This window comes from Hypanus sabinus, chromosome 23 (assembly GCF_030144855.1).
Source record: "Hypanus sabinus isolate sHypSab1 chromosome 23, sHypSab1.hap1, whole genome shotgun sequence".
Taxonomy (NCBI): Eukaryota; Metazoa; Chordata; class Chondrichthyes; order Myliobatiformes; family Dasyatidae; genus Hypanus; species Hypanus sabinus.
Window position 1 is genome coordinate 50,570,570 of NC_082728.1, and position 20,075 is coordinate 50,590,644.

Consider the following 20,075-nt stretch of genomic DNA (forward strand, 5'->3'; position numbering starts at 1 on the left):
GCCTAATTCCCTAGCTTCCCCACTTTACATTTCAAAGGCGAGGATCTATTCATAAATTTATGATCTATTATATCAAACCGTTTTTTAGCCAACCCACAGCCTTCCTCAGACTTACTCAGGAACTTCTAGGTCATACTATCAACACTCACGTCACTTGAATATTCTGTGCATTCTTTTTAAATTACATTCATTAGAGAATGATGCCAGTGACAAATTCTGGTGTGACCAAAGCTTGAAACAGAGTAAAGAACATTATGTTAGTGAATCCAGCATTATTAATATTGGGCTGGAAGCTTTGCTTTGATATTTTTCTTTTTCTGGTACAAAATACACATTTTAACAAATAAAGCTTCTTGTCAACTTTCTACACACTTTAATTAATTAGCTCCATTCCCACGCTGACTGAAGTATTAAGGTTGGTAGGATTGTTCTTTTGACACTGAATGTCTTAAGTAACAATCATGAGTAACATGCAGATAAAATTAGTCTCCAAAGAGACCCAACTACTACCCATTAATTTTGTGAAGTTCTTAATAATTTAAGCAGCAGTGCTACAATTAAGTTAGCTACATTTTATGTTGGACTGCTCAGTACAATCACAGGCAAAATGTGCAGAAACAGTAATGCAAAATGCAACGTCATCATTTAGTCTTCTCTTTTTCTACAATTTATTATGCAATTCCATTGCATAACTGAATGTAAGTTACCTTATTGTTTTTACTGCTTTTAGTTTTGAACATAGACATAAATTAATTCCTTACATTTTTTCAGTAACATTGCTTGTGAGCCCAATATCAATACCCAGAATATTCCTCTGAATTAGTCCACTACAGACTTGAATCCCTCAAGATCAATTAACAGAATTAGGAAAATAGCTAGATAGATTCATGCATATCTCTTTGAAGTAGAATAACATGAGCATGAAAAAGTCTGCAGATGCTGGAATCCAAAGCAACACACACAAAATTCTGGGAGAATTCAGCAGGTCAGGCAGCATCTATGGAAATGAATAAACAGTTGATGTTTCAGGCCAAGACCTTTCGGTCCTGTAGCAGGGTCTCTGCCTGAAACATTGACTCATTTATTCATTTCTATAGATACTGCCTGACCTGCTAAGCTCCTCCAGTATTTTGTGTGTGTTGCTTTAGAATAACACAGCCTAAATTATTCTGCGAGGACTGTATACATCTATTAGTAATCACTGCATGTTTACTGTAATACATTTTGCGAAACTAGGGCCTGTAGTCCCTTAATGGCCTGCATTTACTGAGCTATTGGTTCCAATAAGAAAAAAAGCAAACATGACAATAAATTATATTGTGAACCTTCCAGTTCCACGCCTACAACCACAATCTTTCAGGAGGACAAAGAGTGACTGAGACTAAGTAAAGACTAATAGCAATAAATGCAGGAAATCACTACCTTATTTTATATGCTATTGTTGGCCTATCCTTTCTGCACAATGTGCATGGATCTAGTGAGCAGCCCCTAACACACCCCCTGTTTTCCAGTTAGCACTTGCAGCAGTTTCTTTTCTGCATAATTCATACAAATTGACTGCTGAACGAGACACAGCTTTGAAATTTCGGTAATCCAATATGATGCTTTGAAGGTCCTGCATGCTAATCATGCAGCTGAATACCATTAACAGTAACTTTTCCTTCAGTCTTTAATGGTAAAATTAACCTGCATGCACTTGGTAAAATTTAGATTATTGTAAAATAATCTTTGATAGTCTCTAATAAGGAATCATGGACCTTAACCAAATTAAGATTAATAGTCTGGTCACTTTTTTGAATGCTGTATGAAAAGAAAATAGTAAGTTTGAGACATTGAAGGAATAAACTCAGAATTGTAATGGTCTTTTTAAACTCTTACATTTCTCTGGAGATTTATATTAAAAAAATAAACAGGAATTTGTGCTGTTTTCATATTAGGTGCAGTATTGCAGAGAATTCTGGGGTCTAATCTTCAGGATGGATTTTATTACATACGTTTCCAGGAATAAGGTCTACTAGTTATAAAGAGTTTTCACTCTTTCTTTCAGTTCCTATCCTTTATGTACTGTATCCTGGGTTCCTTTATGTATTCTGGCTTCTTCCCATGGCCCAAGGATATCTGGGTTCATTACAGTGTGAGTGGTAAAATATGGGAGGAGATTATGGAATATTTGGAAAATGGAGAGAGAGAGAGAGAGAGAGAGAGAGAGAGAGAGAGAGAGAGAGAGAGAGAGAGAGAGAGATTGGAGTAAGAGGGAGGGAGAAAGGGGGGAGGGGGGAGTAAAGAATGGAGACAAAGCAATGTGAAAGGAGGTAAGTGGGAAAGAAGGGAGAAGGAGAAAGTGAAGAGGGGAAAAAAGAGAAAATAACAGAGAATAGAGAAGTGGGGGGTAAATAAATCAAGGCGGTGTGAAGGACATGAGAGGGAAATGAAGGACTATAAATGGAGGTGCTAGAAAGAGGAAAAGAGAATAGGAAGAAGGACAGTGAAAAAATAAGAGGGAGCAAAGTTAGACAATAGGAAGAAGCGGATGAAGAGAGGAGGGGGCAAGAGAGAGTTAGAGAGGAGAGAGGAGTTGCACTAAGAAAAATGAAAAAAGGGAAGGAGATAGAATACTGTGTGTTTCTAATTCTCTTGTCTTGTCCAACAACTCACCATCTCCTCTTCTCACTCACTTCTCTCGCATTCTTTCTTTTTGTCCATTCACCCGTTCACTCTCCACAATATTGTTATTGTTTCCCTTCCTCTTCATACCCCAACCTCCTTCTCTTGCTACCTGTTCTCACTCTCTATTTTTTTTAACTCACACCTACATTCTCTCCATCTCAGTCTTCTCTCCATCAGCCCAATCTTTCCTCCAGTCTCTCTACTGCTCCACTATGCTCTTTTGTCATCCTCAACTTTGTCTCTAGATCTCTTTCCCTCCTTATTCCCTATATCACTCCCCTGCCCCTGTACCCTTTACCCTTACCTTCTTTTCCATCTACCAGCTTCCCCAGCCCTTTTCCTCCATCTTTGTTTCATCATTTCCCTCCCTCTTCCTCACTTTGCCCCCACTTTTCCCTCTTTCTTTCTCCATTATCCCCTCTTTCTGCTCTATTATCTCTCCCCTACTGTCTCTTCCTTTGCTTTCTTCCCCAATGCTGCTCTCCCTTTTGCCCCTTGTCAATATGTCGGTTGGTGCTCAGGGTGAGGCCCAACAGTGGGTGACAGCTGAGTCAGTGGGTGTTTGGGGTTGGTGGTTCTTGTGTAAGTGGTGCTGGGTGGTGAGGCTGCAACTGTAGTCAGGTAGCTGTGGTTGCTTTAGCTCAGGAAGGGACTGCCAGTTTGCCACATTTAGCTTTTCATTTAGCTATTAATCATTTAGCTATTGATCAGCATGTAAACTTATGATTGTGTTATTTGTGTAACTTTGGGGCGATTAATTGACAACATTACTGAAAATGCATTTGGGAGGTATGTGAGAATGAAGATATTGTTTGGAGATATAAGGCAAAGCAAGAGATTGTATGATCTCAAAAGTCACATTATCTACTCTGATTATTTTTCTACTGCATAATGTATACATTGGGGCTCGAAACCAATCTATGCTGATTCTGAAAAACCCAACAGGTTGTAAAATGGTGACTGCTTTACTGCTACCCCTTAGTTTCATCTATTGTTTTATTAAGTGCCAGTGCCACCCTAACTGCTCTTACTAAGGTCTATCTTAGTTTCCCTTCCAACATTCACAGTGCAGGCAATAGCCTGGACATTAGTGTGTGCTATTGTAATAAGGAAGAAGCATACAATTAAGCTTTGGCAGGTTACTATACCCCTAAGTAGAGGACACTTCCACTCATCAATCTGTTATTTTTCAGCTGCAGGAAACTCAGTATGCCCAAGCACAGCATCACCTAACCTCAGATTTACTTTGACAATGATTATTTCATTCAATTTGAAATAGAGAAACAAATTTAACAAGACCATTCTCTGCTTGCAATCAGCAACATTTTCTCACAGCAAGTGAAGAAAACTGCAGATGATAAGAATCTGAAATGGAACAGAAAATATGGGAAACTCTCAGTAGGTCAAGCAGCATTTTGGGAGGGAGGGAGGGAGGGAGAAAAAAATTAACTCCCACAAAAATGCTGTTTGGCCCACTGAATTCCTCTCATAAATTGCTAATTGCACAAGATTCCAGCATTTGCAGTCTTGTGACTCCAAACCACTCTGCAGGTCAGGCTGTATCTGTGGAAAGAGGAATAGAACCATGAGTCTTCAATCTGTTTCTTTTCCCATAGATGCTGCTTGACTTGCTAAGTGTTTCAAGTATCTTCTGTTTTAACAGTAATTTTTCAGTGGTCCATGACTCCTTATAATTCATTCAATGATTAAAGCAACAAACTGTTTAGTCTTGGGAAATACAGACAATTCATGTGTTCTTCATCATGCATCAGAATACACACGCTTGCATAACCAACAGAAGATATTACAGAGAACAAAGAGTGGCGATCAGATTCTGAGACCACATCCACATCCTCAAACTCAATTGGACAGGATCAGACTGACTGAAAACAAACCTAACAGGTAATCAAATGCTAGAGCACGTGGCCTGGAACAACTGGGGAACAAAAAACAAATCAGCAAATGGAAGTCACATAGTTCATCATAACGTACAGGTTGGACACAATTAAGCTGTAAACTCAGCCATCAAACAACAAAAATGGGACATTTTGGACATATTCTCAACATGATTACAAGAAATTTAGCTCAGGATGAATGGTGGAGAGTTCTGTTGCCTGGCCTCCAGAAATATTGGCAAGAACATTTGAATAAACAGAAACAAACTAAAATACTGACATAAACTTCAGGTTAGTTACATTATCTTACATGGTTAATGACTCATTGAGAATTTAAAGGATCTTGCCTCCTGAAAAGAGGATGGTACAGAGACTGAACTCTCTACTATTCTTTTTCCCAGTTGAGATCAAATTTCCTCAACATAAAATTTGAACATTTCAACTTTCAAATGTGTTCACATTGTTTAATCTGAGCAAGGACTGCCCACTTGCACTGGCTCAAGTAAGCCACTATCTAGATAGGCTATGAATGAAAAAAACAGTATCCTTTAAGATTACGGCTAACTTTACAGCTTTTTACAGCAATACATGAGCAGAATGTCTTTTTCACACAAAAAAAATCCTTCAGAAACATTCCATCCTGTGACCTGTCGTGATAATGATTCTCACCACAAGGAATCTACCATTCAGCCATGATTTTGAGACTTTGTGATGGATAGATGGGCACTTTGAGAATTTACTATGTGAAAAGCACCACATCAATGCAAGTTGAGGTGAAGTGCGGGACTTCTTTGCTATATATTTGGAATGGTGCTTATTTGGTTGTAGATCCCTTCCATGAAGGCTGCTGATAATCTGAATTCAAAAGTGTTTTGGAATTCAATTCAGGGGAAAAACACTTGACAAGGAATAATAATTCTAAATATTGGATATTTGTTTGTTCTTTTCATCTCACGTTTTTCTCCCAGGTGAAAAAAATCCTTCAAATAAGATTCTATTTCTTTTCATCACCTAACTTGAACATATGACTGCACAAAGTCAATTTGCATCTGAAGTGTGTGAATATTTTTTCCCGAGGTGTGAAGGTATAGGAATCATAACATGCAGTATGTACTAAACCATAACTTGCCAGCATGTAATGCTCTGGAGGGTCTGGGGAAAAAGACATTTGCATCAATAAAAAATGTTAGTGCCCTTCCTGGCACTCCCTAGTTTCAGAGCTCATTAGTACACATTTGCAAGGGCCACTGAAACACTGCAACACGGTAGACATTTGCACAAACTATGAAGAGACAGTACAAAAACTTATTTCACACAGACAACATTAAATAATAAACAAAATGACAAACACACATGAAGACAAACCACAGTGGTCTTTCTGAGTCTGCCTTTGGAAATGAACAAAAAACGGAAAATTATGGGAATCTTATTCTTCATGTTGTTCAAAGTTCTGCTCATATAATGTATTTAGTAAGTTTGGGTGAGGTAGGGGAGGAAAGGATGGGATTGAACTTGAATTTGTTTCATACATGGCAGTCCCATTTTGTTTTATTGCCTTTCTGTGAGATGTTTTCCTGCCCAGTTTTACTACCACAAATCTGATTTAAATTGACAGCAGACATCCTTTGACATCTATTCCAGATAGCAGCAATTTACTTGGACTTTTTTTAAAATTTTGAACTATTAATTTGGACATTACTGTAGTAATGTTATTTCAAGGTCTGCTCAAATTAAAATTGTGGTTTAAAATTCAGCAGCATTTATAAGAGCTCTCAATAGCTCTACTTGTTCCTTACAGAAAATTTAAAGATACAGCATTAAGTTAAATATGGGTGGAATGAGTTCATTACAATAATTTAAATAAATCGTGTTGCTTTACCTTCCTGAGTTAGTTATATTAGGTTCAGTGATTCATGGTGAAAGAGGTTAATTGTGCTTACTTTAACATCAGTGCTTGGTAATTTGATAGCAACAGGATAATGCTCCATGTATGCTCAATAACACAGGGCTCAGCATAATAGTGGTTAGTTAACCTCTTGGTTAAAGAATACAGACAGATTGATAAATTCTTCTCAAACTGCTAGCTATAAGTGATAGCTCCATGGAAATGTCATGAGGTGGGTTCACAATCTTTCACTTCTGAGGAAAGGGTTTTGGAATTTCCACTTGAAACTGAATTTCCAGTGGAAATTCCACACCAGATATCCTGGAAACCTATTTTGTTTGGGCAACGGAGTAAGCGTATTGAAGGCCCATGTGTCAATATAGCATTACACAAGGGTGAATATGGTTAGATTTGGGCTATCTGCTTATTAATGAGAAAAAAGATAGACAAAGAGTTGTTCTAAGTTCTCAAGTTATAGTCTAGTGGCTTAGGAGGGGACAGCACAGAGATGTGATATCACCTTGATAAATATCACCCATAGCAACAGCTCTGTTCTCTTGACATTGAGAATCTGGCTGGCTTACCTGTTGAATGTGTTTTGGTTGCATGGGGAGCTGTTGGCAGAAGTACACAATACTTAATATACTGAAGAAAACCCCAAGAATAACATTTCTTTAAAAAATACTACTTTTGGACTTGATTGCACCATTACTGCACCTTTTTCAGGTTGAGACTTTTCCAATTAACACTAATTAGCTGAAACAGACAATAATTCAGAAATATTCCAGAGAGAGCTTTCTTGGCTTGAGATGACTATTCTGGAACTGCTCAGTGGTTTTTTGGTGGAGAAAAACAGGGAGAGACCCATCTGTGAAACTATTACTCAGATTTACAGAAAAATGATCATTTGTTATAGAAGAGTTATATAAAGCAATAAAAGCCCCAGAACCAAACAGCAGCCATATTAGGTTTCTTTGCTGTTTAAAAGTCAGTACTTACTTAAAAGCCAAAGAGAACTCCTGACTCTACTGTTTTATTTAATATGTCTCGTAGGTGGCTAAATCAGATCTTATAGGTCACATGCGCTCTTGATTCATTGAACTTTCAAACATCTGAAATTGATATTGCCCACTTAGTGTCTTGGTTATTTTAGGGACATCTAAAAATATGGTCATGTCATCAAGAGGTAATGTTTGATAAGATGCTCTGTATGAAGAAGGACCAACACCTCAGAGCTTGCTACTTTGGGACTGAATACCACTTGACTAAAAGCTCCAATTTGCATTAGAAGAAAGTAGATTAGATTTCAATTTGTTAAGACTCTGTTTTAGAGTGATGTATTTTGTTTGTGTAATGACATTACCCTAAGTGTAATCTTAAAGATACAAAATCCATTAAGTGTGAGTAGCTTCTTGCTGTTTTAGCATCAACCAAATGAGCTAGTTCTTTGACATTGAATTTCAAGGTTGGTTGGGGTTTTTGAGTAGTTTACTATATCATAGTCAATGCAAATAAAATATTTATTGTATGCTAATGGCCAAGAATAAATCATATAGGAGTGAAAATAAATTATTATTATTGACTTATTCTTAGTCACTTTTGGATGTAAAGGACGGAATTATAGAAAGTTTCTCACAGAAGACTGAATGGGGAGATCAAGGCTGAGTGGACTGCAGGCAGACACTGGAATGGATGCCTAGATGGGACAGATGATCCATTTTCATTTTTTTATGTTCTGAATTGTAAGTTACTCTGTGATGACTATTTATTAGTATGATCACAGAGAACCTAATTGGAAGAGCAATGAGAGTGAGAACATATTGTGGTCCTGATGGCAATGTTTGAAAATCCATAGTACAACACCATCCGGTATTGTGGAACACTAGAAGTATTTTTCTGTAGGGAGCCGAGACAAATCATCTGCAGAATACAACTGGTTTTGGATTGAATAATGAATACTGCATTATTGGATTAATATTCTGTAGATTTTATTTGATTACCTTGGGGAATTATAAGAAATATAATTGTCAGGAAGTAAGTAAATTAGATGGAGTATATGACTATGTAAACTGTTGTAAAGAAATTATCTTTTGTTGTTCATCTTTTATAATTTTTTTAATGTTGACATCTGTACTTTAAATCAATTTGCGCAGAAGCTGTTTCCTTTCAGTTGGCTAAATTAAAGAGCATTCAAAGATCAATTGAATTACACAACACCAAGAGGCTAAAAAGATACTTAATAAATAGTGCATAACGGCTGTCTCATGTCTGACTAGATTTAAAGGTTGGAAATTCAGATTCAAATCTAGTTCAAATCTTACTTCACCGGGCAAGTTCTAATTTTGATAAACTGTGGAATACAATCTAATGGGAGAAACTAAGTACAGACCAAGACCAAGTGGCAATGGACATCCAAAAGTGACGCATTGTATTTTTGGAAATGGGATGTTGGCATTTTTAAATTGATTTGCTGGGATGGCAGTATTGTGGCCGAAGTCAGTCTTTATTCCCTGCCTTCCAGCTTGGGCAGGTAATGATGAGCCTAGCTCTCTCAAGGGATAAACCACTGCAGATGATGTTTTGATACAATTGAGTTCTGGAGTTCAAGGATGCTAGGTTTTTCCTAATAAACCTCATCTATCCAGCATATGATTAATTCACCATTATTGCAATCTGCCCTTAGCTTTGGTGGGGGGGGGGGGGGGTGCAGATATAAGAGGAGATGAAGGAAAAGAAAATTCTTTTGACTTACTATATTTATCATTCTCATATGGCAACTGTCTTTTGTCTGTTGAACAGATCTTATAAGTTCTTGATAACTAATTACATATTACACCTTTCATTGTGATCTCTTTTGCAGGAAAGAGCAAGCTTTTAACCACTATAAGAGTTTGTGATCCCGATCCACAGATTTTACAATTGAAGTGATATAAAGTCAGACTTAAGTGGACAAGATTGTTTTCTTCCCTATTTTCTTTAATTTATGTTGAAAGCCCTTTCATAATTTTCATGGTCTGAATCGTCTAATATAGCAGTCCCTGCCCATGGCCCACCTCACATTTTAACATCCTATCACACTTGTTGGCATAGAGTTATTCTCAAGCACAAAGGTCTAGATATTCAGAATTCTATCTTTGTTTTTGCTGTTAAGTGTGTTAAGGTCCCCATGACAGATAATTCCACTCAGATCTCACCTCCAAGTCAGAAGGTTATGTCTCCAACTCCCATTCCAAAGACAAACAGAAAATCTAGACTAACAGTCTAATTCAGTAGTGAGAGAATGTGGCATTTGAAAAGGTGCCGTCTTCAGAAAAGTTGTCAAACTGCTTCCCAGGTAACCAGAATAGATTCCATGGTTTTAGTCTAAAGAAAATTAACTGACTTTTCTTTGGTATGATCAATATTTGTCCCTCAACAAACAACACCGAAAGAGAGAATTTGTCATGCTCATGATGCTTGTGGGACATTGCTTCAGTAATTCACATTCACATTCAAGAAATTGACAGCTTGCCTACGGTACAGATTAATTTCTCTGTGAAGGTTAGAAATTTGAACTGGGATGTAATCCCAAAGAAATAGCCAATAATTGTGTGAGAAACACCTGCAGTTTCTAATCCGCCTGTCTCCTGGACATCCAAAACCAAGGCACAAAAATCTTGTTAACTTCTTTTTAATCCAGATTCTGATGTGAGTGCTTCTGCAAAGAAACTGACTCACTCTTTCAGTGTGTTTAAGAATAGACCAGGGCCTTTCTCGTCCAAAGTTGTGAACTTATCAGCTCTGGCTAGGTCACAGTTTGAAAGGGCAATATTTTCAAGGAAAAGGAAGATACCAGACCTTACATCCAATTGTAATCCAATAAAGTCCAGCATAAGTCTGACTTTCTTTCAGTAATACCACTTGTCCTGTTAATTCAATAATAAAACACTGAAGAGCTCTCTCTGGAATGTGTTACAAAAGGAAATTTCGGATTGTGATAGGAAAGAAACAGGAGAAGACAGGTTCTGAAAAAGTCACAGGCAACAATAATATAAAGCAGTAGAGAAGCAGAGAAGGCTAACTAGAATTTAAAAAAAAAGGATTTTAAGCTTTCCTTACATTTTTGAAACTATGATAATTTTTAAATGGTTTCTAAGTATTAGGGTCAATGGTAAACTATAGTAACTTTGAGCTCCAAGGGAATTTAGACTTTGAGATATCCAACTGTTTAGTCAGTTGAAAACAAATGGAATATTCTATTCTGGTGAAAGACAACAAATAAAAGAATAGGCTGCTCCCAAAATTTATGGGGGAGGGGAGGGGTTGAGGGTTTCACCAAACTTCTACTTAATCGCAAAAGTTTTGCTACTTATTGAGTGCATTACAATGGGTCATGAAGGGTAATTAATCAATTGACATGTTGACATTACAATGACTGTGTTTCTTAATACTGTAATGAACCTCTGAATGATTAACATATTTAAGGAAATGTCAAAAAGTAGACATAAAAACTGATAGCTATTCCTCTTAAAAATTTAGTAACCGTAACAGAATACAGTGATTCTATATGCAATAGGTGATTTTCTTCTTTTTGAAGCAAGTGTCAACAGTAGAACTTGCAATCTAGGAATGACTTGTCTTCAGCAATTTAACTCAGTTGTCTCCAGCAGTGGATTGATATTTGCGTTGAACAGACAACACATCAGAATGGCTTAGCAGGTGGCAGGATTGAATCTAATGATTCACATAAGCAAAAATGGAAGAAAAAAGGAAATATGGCTAGACAGTAGACTGGCTGTCATATTTCCATTTATGGATTTGGATGATCAAATTTGTCTCCATCTTTAACTCTAGAAGGAACAATCTGGGAAACATTAGTATCCCGTTAGTTAACCTACTGGAGATACAAAGGATGTTAAATGATTCAGAAATAGTGACTATTTCTTATTATTAGATGTCTTACTTATTTCACTAAATGTTTTAATCTTTGCAAATTTAAATCGTGAAACATCACGCTTTCAGTTTTCATCTTCAGTGTTACAGATGTTCTCATTAATGAGAAAGAAGTGCTCAAAGACTGCAGATTTCATTTTGAAAGTGAAAGTGTGAAGAAAAGAGAGGAAGATGCAGAAAGTGTGAGAGGATGAAAGAAGACACAGACTATAGGGAAGCTGAGCTGACACCACTAGAAAAAACTGGCCATAGGTCGATAGGAGGAGGTACATGCAAAGCAAAGTGACAACCTGCAGGCAAATCAAATTACATCACATCCTGCTGAAGCTCTTTGCTCTTTGGAATAGTGAAATAAAGGAACTTGTATACCCCAGTTCAACAGTGTGAATTATCTTGTGCAAACATATCTATCTGTAAGATCACAGGGGTTTTAAAAAACACGGAATATTAATTTAAAAATAATCTCCACATGGTTTGCTGTACCTGCCTGCAATAAAATTGTAACATAAAATGTCTTTAACTATCAGAAATGTGACAATTTTCATCCTACTTAAATACTTGGAATGTATCTCAAGTTATTACATCTGTAGTATAACCTTTATCTGTATTTCTCAAGGGATATCTGAAGGATTTTAACTCTTGGTCCATTGTGTGCTGTTTGAATTATTGGATCTTTGAGTTACAACTTTGACCACGACTGCTTTGGTACTGGAAAGCCAGCTTTGATTCTAAATTTCATAAGCACAGTGATTTTTTTATGAATAAAGAGACAATACAATTTATTTAACTTTTGATCTGTTTGCGGCTGGAGTATAAAGGTAGGTAACAATTCAAAATTACATCTTACACAATACCAATAGGACCATAAGACTGTTGTGTTTGATATTGAAGGACAGTGCAGAGTAGATATAAAAGCAGAATTAGGCTACATGGTCCATCAAGTCTGCTCTGCCATTCTATCATGGCTGATTTATTATCACTCTTAACCTGAATGAACCTACAGCGAGGTACTGGATAAAATGTGCTGCAGGTATGTAGTACACATCCATCAATGATGCATATTTTGTTTTTGTGAGGATATAATTAACACTAAACCAGAATGAAACATGAGTCAAAATGCTTTGCTGTTACGAAAAGCTTTAGGAGAAAGAAGCGTAGAACTTTTAAACTGGCTGTTTATATGCACAGGTTGTGCAAAAACCAATTTAACCTGGAGTAGGGTGCACTAGTGATTATTCATTAGTGAAATTGAATCCATCATGAAAGACCTAATTGAAACCTATTGAATGGTGAAAGGCCTCAATAGCGTGGATGTGGAGAGGATTTTTCTAATGGGGGATTCAAGGACCAGAGGGCACAGACTCAGAATAGAGGGGGCTCCTTTTAGAAGGGAGATGAAGAGGAATTTCTTTAGCCAGAGAGTGGTGAATCTGTGGAATCTATTGCCACAGACAAATGCAGAGGTCAAGTCTTTATGTATAATTAAGGCAGAGGTTGATACATTCTTGATTAGTCAGGTCATGAAGGGATATTGGAGAAGGCAGGAGATTAGGGCTGAGAGGGAAATGGATCAGCCATGATGAAATGGTGGAGCAGTATTAATGGGCTAAATAGCCTAATTCTGCTCCTATATCTCATGGTCTTATGGTCTAAAGTACAATTTGAAATAAATAGATGAACCTTTAATCTGGCTGTTCATATGGACAGATGGTCCAGAAACAAATTTAACCTGGAGTAGAATGCACTAATAATTATTCATTGAATCCATCATTTAAGTGCCTTGCACTGCATATGTTAGCACACTAGGCATTTTGCAAGGAACAGACGTACAGTATACATAATAACACTATTATTCATGTATCTTTCATTCCTGTCCTTGAAATCAGGGGTGCAACTTATGACCACTCTGGAACATTGGCAGCACAACCTACATTGCTACTATGCAAATCTAAAACTCTGCAGATGGTGGAAATCAAAATTAAACTAAAAATGTTCGAATCATTCAATGCCTCATTTATAAAGGAGCACCAGATATAATAGACGACCCTAACAGATTCACAGGTGAAGTGTTGCTTCATCTGTAAGGACTAAATGGGGCCCTGAATGGAGGTGAGGGAGGAAGTGTACTGGCAGTTGTAACATTTCTGTTGTTTGCAGGGATATGCACCAGGAGAGAGGTTATTGGGGCAGGGGCAAGGGAGTGAATGGACAAGGGAATCATGGAGGGAGCAATTCCTACAAAAAATGGAGAGTCGGGTGGTGGGGGAGAGGTAGAGATGTGTTTGGTAATACGATCCCATTGAAGATAGCAGATGCTGCAGATATAATATGTTTGATGAGGAGGCTCATAGGGTGATAGTTGAGGACACGAGGAACTCTATCCCTGTTAAGGCAGCGTGAAGAAGGGATAGATGTCCATAGATGTCCAGGAAATGTTGGAGATGTGGGAGATAGCTGCATCAATGTTGGAGGAAAGGAAGCCCCATTCTTTGAAGAAGCAGGACATCTTCGATGTCCTAAAAAGAAAAGCCTCATCCTATGAACAGATATGGCAGAGAAGGATTTTTACAGGAGACAGGGTGGGAAGAAGTAGAGTCAAGATAACCATGGGAATCCACAGGTTTATAAAATATGTTGGTAGACAGTTTGTCTCCAGAGATGGAGACAAAGAGATCAACGGGAGAGAGATGAAAGCTTCCGAAGTCCACAGATTTGACCAAAACAGGGAATTGTTTCTTTACGATTTAGCTGTTGAGATAGTCATTCAATAGGCGTATCAGTATTGAAACTGATAGCAACATGCCATTGGCAACCTTTATGAATGAGGCAGTGAAGGGCCTGCAGTAATGACAGCAGCTGCCACATCGGTGCTACTTAAGACAGCTAAGACTTGCCTTTAAAGAGCAGGCACTTGAACAGTTCTGGTGCGTTAAGAATTGTTTGCAATGACAAAAGAAATTAAAATAACATAAAATAGATAAACATTATAGTTAGGCCTAAACTTCAGCACTCTAGTCATTTCCCCTTTCAGGATCTTATATCTGTCCCAGCATTACAAAAACAGTTTACTTTATGTGACCTTGCTGGCTACATGGGTCTCAGATACAAGAGATTCTGCAAGTGCTAGAAATTTTGAGCAATACACATAAAATGCTGCAGGAAGTTAGCAGGCGAAACAGCATCTATGGAGGGAAATGAAGGGTCTCATCTTGAAACATTGACTGTCCATTTCTCTTCATAGAGGATAACCAACTTGCTGTGTTCTCCCAGTTTTTGTGTGTGTGTGGCTGCCAGAAAGCAGCTCCCTTTTCTCGAGTCTGCATAATGTCTATGATGACCTACATGAAGCTCATTCCCTAGAATGGTCAGCTTCAGACTGTTGCCCTTGATCAACTGAAAAGATAAATCTGGGATGGCTGGCTATAGACTATTGCATTATCTAAGGGGCTGTGATAGGTGGTGAATTGGTGCCCTCTTGACAAAAGGCCCCAATATCCTGAATCTCTAGACTAGACATCTCTTCGGGGACTGCACATTCAATGGTGTAACCATCTGCCTGCATTTAGAGTGCTCCACTACTGCTGCAACCTCCATATGTTGACAGTACCAGGGGGAGAGATGAAAAAAACATCTGCCCATGTTGGAAAACTAAACTAAAATTGGAAAGTGTTGATCTGAAGAAGGCTTATCAACCCAAAACATAAATTTGGTTTCCCTCAGCATAGGTGCTGCCTGACCTGCTGTTTCTGTTATTCTTACCCAGTCACAGGGGGCTGGCCACTATAGTCTTTGTTCCTCAACTCTGAATTAGCTCTGTGCAACTTGAACATGGATCTGCTCATGCTGAAAAGGGGTGAGAGTACAAGAACATGTCTCTCCTTCGATCATATTTGCCCATTTTGTATCTCAGCTCCTATAGGGCATGACCAGATCACAGGTGACATCTCTCTGCTCAAGTAGGGCAGCTATCTGCATCATCCATTGGCTTATGGATGCATCTACTCCCTGAGGTAGCTAACAAAATATGGCATGCCCCCGTTGTCCTTTACCAACTTCTGTTGATGCACCATCCTATCTGGACACGTAACAAATTGGTATGGCAGCTGCTCTGGCCATCACCACAGGAACTCGCACAGAGCTGTGGATGGAGCTCAGTACATGGTGGAAGGCAGCCTTCCCTCTGTAGACTCTGTTCCTGCTTCTTATTGCCTCAATAAAGCAACCAGCATAATCAAAAACCCTACCCACCCCGGGCATTCTCTCTCCTCCACTTTCCCATCGGACAGAAGATTCATAAGTCTGAAAGTACGTCAGAACTAGAAATAATAGTGAAATGTGGTCAACTACAACAGGTTAAATAGACTACTGCTTATCCCTACTTCTTTGTAAAATAACTGCCCACTCTTAACCCTCTGATAAGTATTCCCTTCTAAAATTTTGAGCACAAAAATGCCCACAGTCACCAAATAAAGTGTAGTGCCTTACGGCTGTCAGTTTTAATCAAGCCATTTTACTGAACATATAGGGGAGGTCAGTTACTTGCAAATACAGCGATCCATTACCAATGAAACATGTAACACCATTGTTTTCAATAGAACTGTCTTCCTTTCCATTTCTATTTCCCGAAAGACTTCAGTTTTAAAAAGACCAGGCACAATTTGACTAATGTACGTTATTGTCTGAAGCGAAGTTGAGTTCTCAGGCGTATCCTAGACTCTACCTTTCAGTGAAAGATTGAAAAGCAGTCTTGATAAATGTTGTACAACAAAAATCCAATAACACAGACGGTGAGTGCACTAACAGGTCAATAGTGCAGGGTATTGACTCCAATTAGAAGACTATCATGCAAAAGTGATAAGCAACAGATGCAAGATTGAGCCAATAGCTTTGCACTATTGTATGTCACGTTTTCAGCTACTGTATTTGGAATGTTTTGGGTAGAAGAAAGTTTACCCTTTGAAAAGGTTGTTGCCAAAACATGCAAGCCAGATATGATATGGCAACTTTTTACATTAGCTGTTGGGACCTTGTTTTAAGCCCAGTTCATTCTACCATGCAGAGGCCTAACTGGCATGCTCTGGGTTATCCCAATTGTCAGGCACTGAGAAGTGGTGTCAAAGGTCAAGCATGACTCAGAAAGATACAAGAAAGACTACCGACCAGCCAGCTGTTTCTCCTTACTCCGTCTCTTTTTCTCCATGCGTCGGAGACGCTTCTCCTCGCGGCGCTTGGCTTCCTCCACCTCCTGGTGCTTCCGGCACTTGTGGAAGTTCTCCACCACCACTCCGACAAACATGTTCAGCACAAAAAAGGCCACGATGAGCAGGAAGGAGATGAAGTAAAGGAGCATCCATGGGTTGTTGTTCATGATCGGCTGAAAACAGGAAAGCGGCAACTTTATAGACATCTGCTCATCAGGTTTTCATTAACTCATTGACAGAGCCATCTTCATCCCATTCAGCTGCACCTTCCCCATGGTCCTTCCACCATGCAGATTATAAAAACCAATTGCACAGTTTGTTTTATGTCAAATCAGGAAATTCCATTGGTGGGAGTTATTAATGCATCATTCTAAATTAGAAGTAGACAGAATGAAGTCACTCTCCTCACAATGCTCCTAATGTAACATGGCAGGAAATCTGAATCACGTTGCCCCCAGGGAATCACCAGTTGCTGAACACACTGGGAAAACATGGACTTGCCAATATGATGTTGGACATGAACTCCCAATAGATGAGACATCTTCTTACCCTTCATCCTTCAAGATGCACCAACCAACCTACAATGTACCAACTGAATCACACTTGTGATATCAACCCACAATCGCCTAAGGCCCCAATCTCCAATCTACTGTTCCTGAAGTAGAGGTTACAATCCTCCATCTCCAAATAATCCCATGCCACTCACTTTATCTGTGAGCTCTCCTACGCCCTTGTTTAGCTTAAAACACGGGCATCTAGTGGCTAGCCTCCATCTGATGAACCACAAGCTTCCAGTATCTCCACAGTACCATCACAGTTTCAGTCTATCACTCTGCCACCAGTGAAAGCACAGGCTCCCAGGTCTTCCTGCCTCTGAGTACCCCACTGGCTACCAACCATATCCCACACTCCACAGTATAGACCTGAATGTATCCTCAGGCACCGAACATTCATCAAACCCAGCTTTAAAATCAACAACACATTTTCAAACAATAAAATGTACTTCATTCTTTGAGGGTCAGGTACACTTTACAGGAAATGAGGAAAAATGAATGTTTGGATGCATGTCTCCTTGCAGCATCTGTGAAGAATTGACCCTGGCAGCAAGATTTGGTGGAAGAAGGAAAAGCAGAACCACTCTGATATCAGGTCATGATTGACAGCAAAGGTTATCCTTCATTTTTTTTCCATCCTATACTTTCTGCTACTTATTTTAGTTAATTTCTCCACTAAAGTAGCTGCTTACCAGAACTAATGGCTATCACTAACATTTTTCTTCCACATGTTCCCATCATTGTTCTCTAAATTTGGTAAAGAAAAAGTTATGGCAGCAGTTAGAGAAATTGCTATTGCTTGTCCAACACAGCAAAGTTCTACCTACAGTCAGCTTACACATTTTAACATGTGGATAGCAGTAAGGTATGTAATGGTGTAATAGACTGAACACTACACTGTAAATGGCACAAGTGACACAAGGACTGTTTTGTTCTCACATGTGGGAGACATCAGTGCAGACCTGAGGAGTCTACATTTTGAAGAATGATGAGTTTGAACATAAACATCAGCTACTGTTGCTGGACAGGATACCTCAAATATTTCAGCCAAGCCTACTTGCAGAATTACACTGATAATCCACAGAAAGTCTACAAATCAATTAGGAACTCTAGGGAAATGCATAATTCCACTAACTCGACAATGAAAAGGATATCAATATTGACATCCCCGTGTAACCGTCTGAAATCACTAGGTGCCGATACAAAATATAAGTAGATATATTCCTCAATGTGTAAATGTTGGGCATACTTTCAAGCATGGACAGCAGTTTTGATCATATACCTAGGTTATATCTAAGCATTTTATCTTCTTTTACTTTTCAAATCAAATAAACTGACATAGGTTAGTGTAAATGTAGTATCTAAGACATCTTCAAGGAGTGGTGCCTCAGTAAGGCACCGTCCATCATTAAGGACCCCCACCACCCAGGACATTCCTTCTTCTCGTTGTAACCATCAGGAAGGAGGAACAGAAGCCTAAAGGAACACGCTCAGCTATTCAGAAACAGCTTCTTCCCCCCCGCTATCTGATTTCTAAACAGACATCGAACCCATAAACACTATCTCACTACTTTTTATTTAATTTCTGTTTGTGCACTACTTATTTTAACTATTTAATATACATATACATACTTACTATAATACTTTTTTTCTAAATTTATCATCTATTTCATTGCATAGCTGCTGTAAATTTTAAAAAATTCATGATATATGCAGATGATATTGAACCTGATTTTGATTCTGTTTCGAAGCATGACTCTAATATCACTAATTATCCAGTCAAGATGTTTATTATTCATTGACTGGATCACTCCTATTGGAAATATTGGAAACAGATGGTGAAGTCTTTATTGGGAAGTTTAACAGCATGAAAATTATGGATGTATTACATGGAGTAGTGATTGCTCAACCATTGTTGAAGACCTCAGCAAATTCCAAAACAGAACAACAGAGTGCCCCCGGTGACCATGCTAGTAGCACCTTTCTCTCAACCAATGTCTAAAATAAATTAGGTTTAACCTCACTGTTTGCTGATCAAGGCAGTATGCTATGTGTTGTAAATACACAAGATCCTGCAGTTACTGGAAAACTTGAGCAACACACATAAAATACTGGGGCAACTCGGCAAGTCAGGTAGCATCTATGGTAGGGAATTATATTTACACTTTATACTTATGACTGTGAGGCTAAGCACAGTTCCAATGCTATATTTAACTTTTCTGATGACACCACTGTTGTGGGCTGAATCTAAGGTGGTGATGAATCAGCATTTAGGAGGGAAATTGAAAACTTGGCTGAATAATGCCACAACAACAACTTCTCATTGTCAGCAAGACCAAGGAGGTCTTCAGGAGGAGGAAACTGGAGGTTCATGAGGCAGTTCTCATCAGAGGATCGATCAGAGGTGGGGAGGATCAGCAACTTTAAATTCCTTGGTGTTAACATTTCAGAGAATCTGTCCTGAGCCCAGCATGTAAGTGCAATTAAAAAGAAAGCAGGGCCTCGACTGTCTTAAAAGTTTATGAGCATTTGGCACATCATCTAAAAATTCGACAAACTTCTACAGGTGTGCGGTGGAGAATATATTGACTGGTTGTATCACAGCCTGGAATGGTAACACCAGTACCTTTGAATGGAAAATCCTACAAAAAGTAATGGATATGACCCAATCCATCATGGTTAAAGCCCTCCCCATCAAGGAGCACTGTCTCAGGAAAGTAGCATCCATCATCAAAGACCCCAGCAACCCAGGCCATGCAGTCTTCTCACTGCTACCATTAGGAGACAGTAGAGGAACCACAGGACCAGCATCACCAGGTTCAGGAATGGTTATTAACCTTGAACCAGAAAGGATAACTTCACTCAGCTTCACTCACCCCATCACTGAACTGCTCCCACAAACTATGGACTCACTTTCAAGGACTCTTCACTTCATATTCTT

General features: G+C 38.6%; 1 protein-coding gene across 2 annotated transcripts in view; it reads right to left on the bottom strand.

Moving 5' to 3' along the window:
- The window catches only part of LOC132380187 (voltage-dependent T-type calcium channel subunit alpha-1G-like), a 319,151-nt gene that overhangs the window by 78,397 nt on the left and 220,679 nt on the right, over positions 1-20,075 (bottom strand). For both annotated transcript variants that reach the window (XM_059948872.1, XM_059948871.1), the window contains one exon: positions 16,561-16,753. In XM_059948872.1, the coding sequence (XP_059804855.1) occupies positions 16,561-16,753 (193 nt within the window). The remainder of the gene's footprint in view (positions 1-16,560; positions 16,754-20,075) is intronic.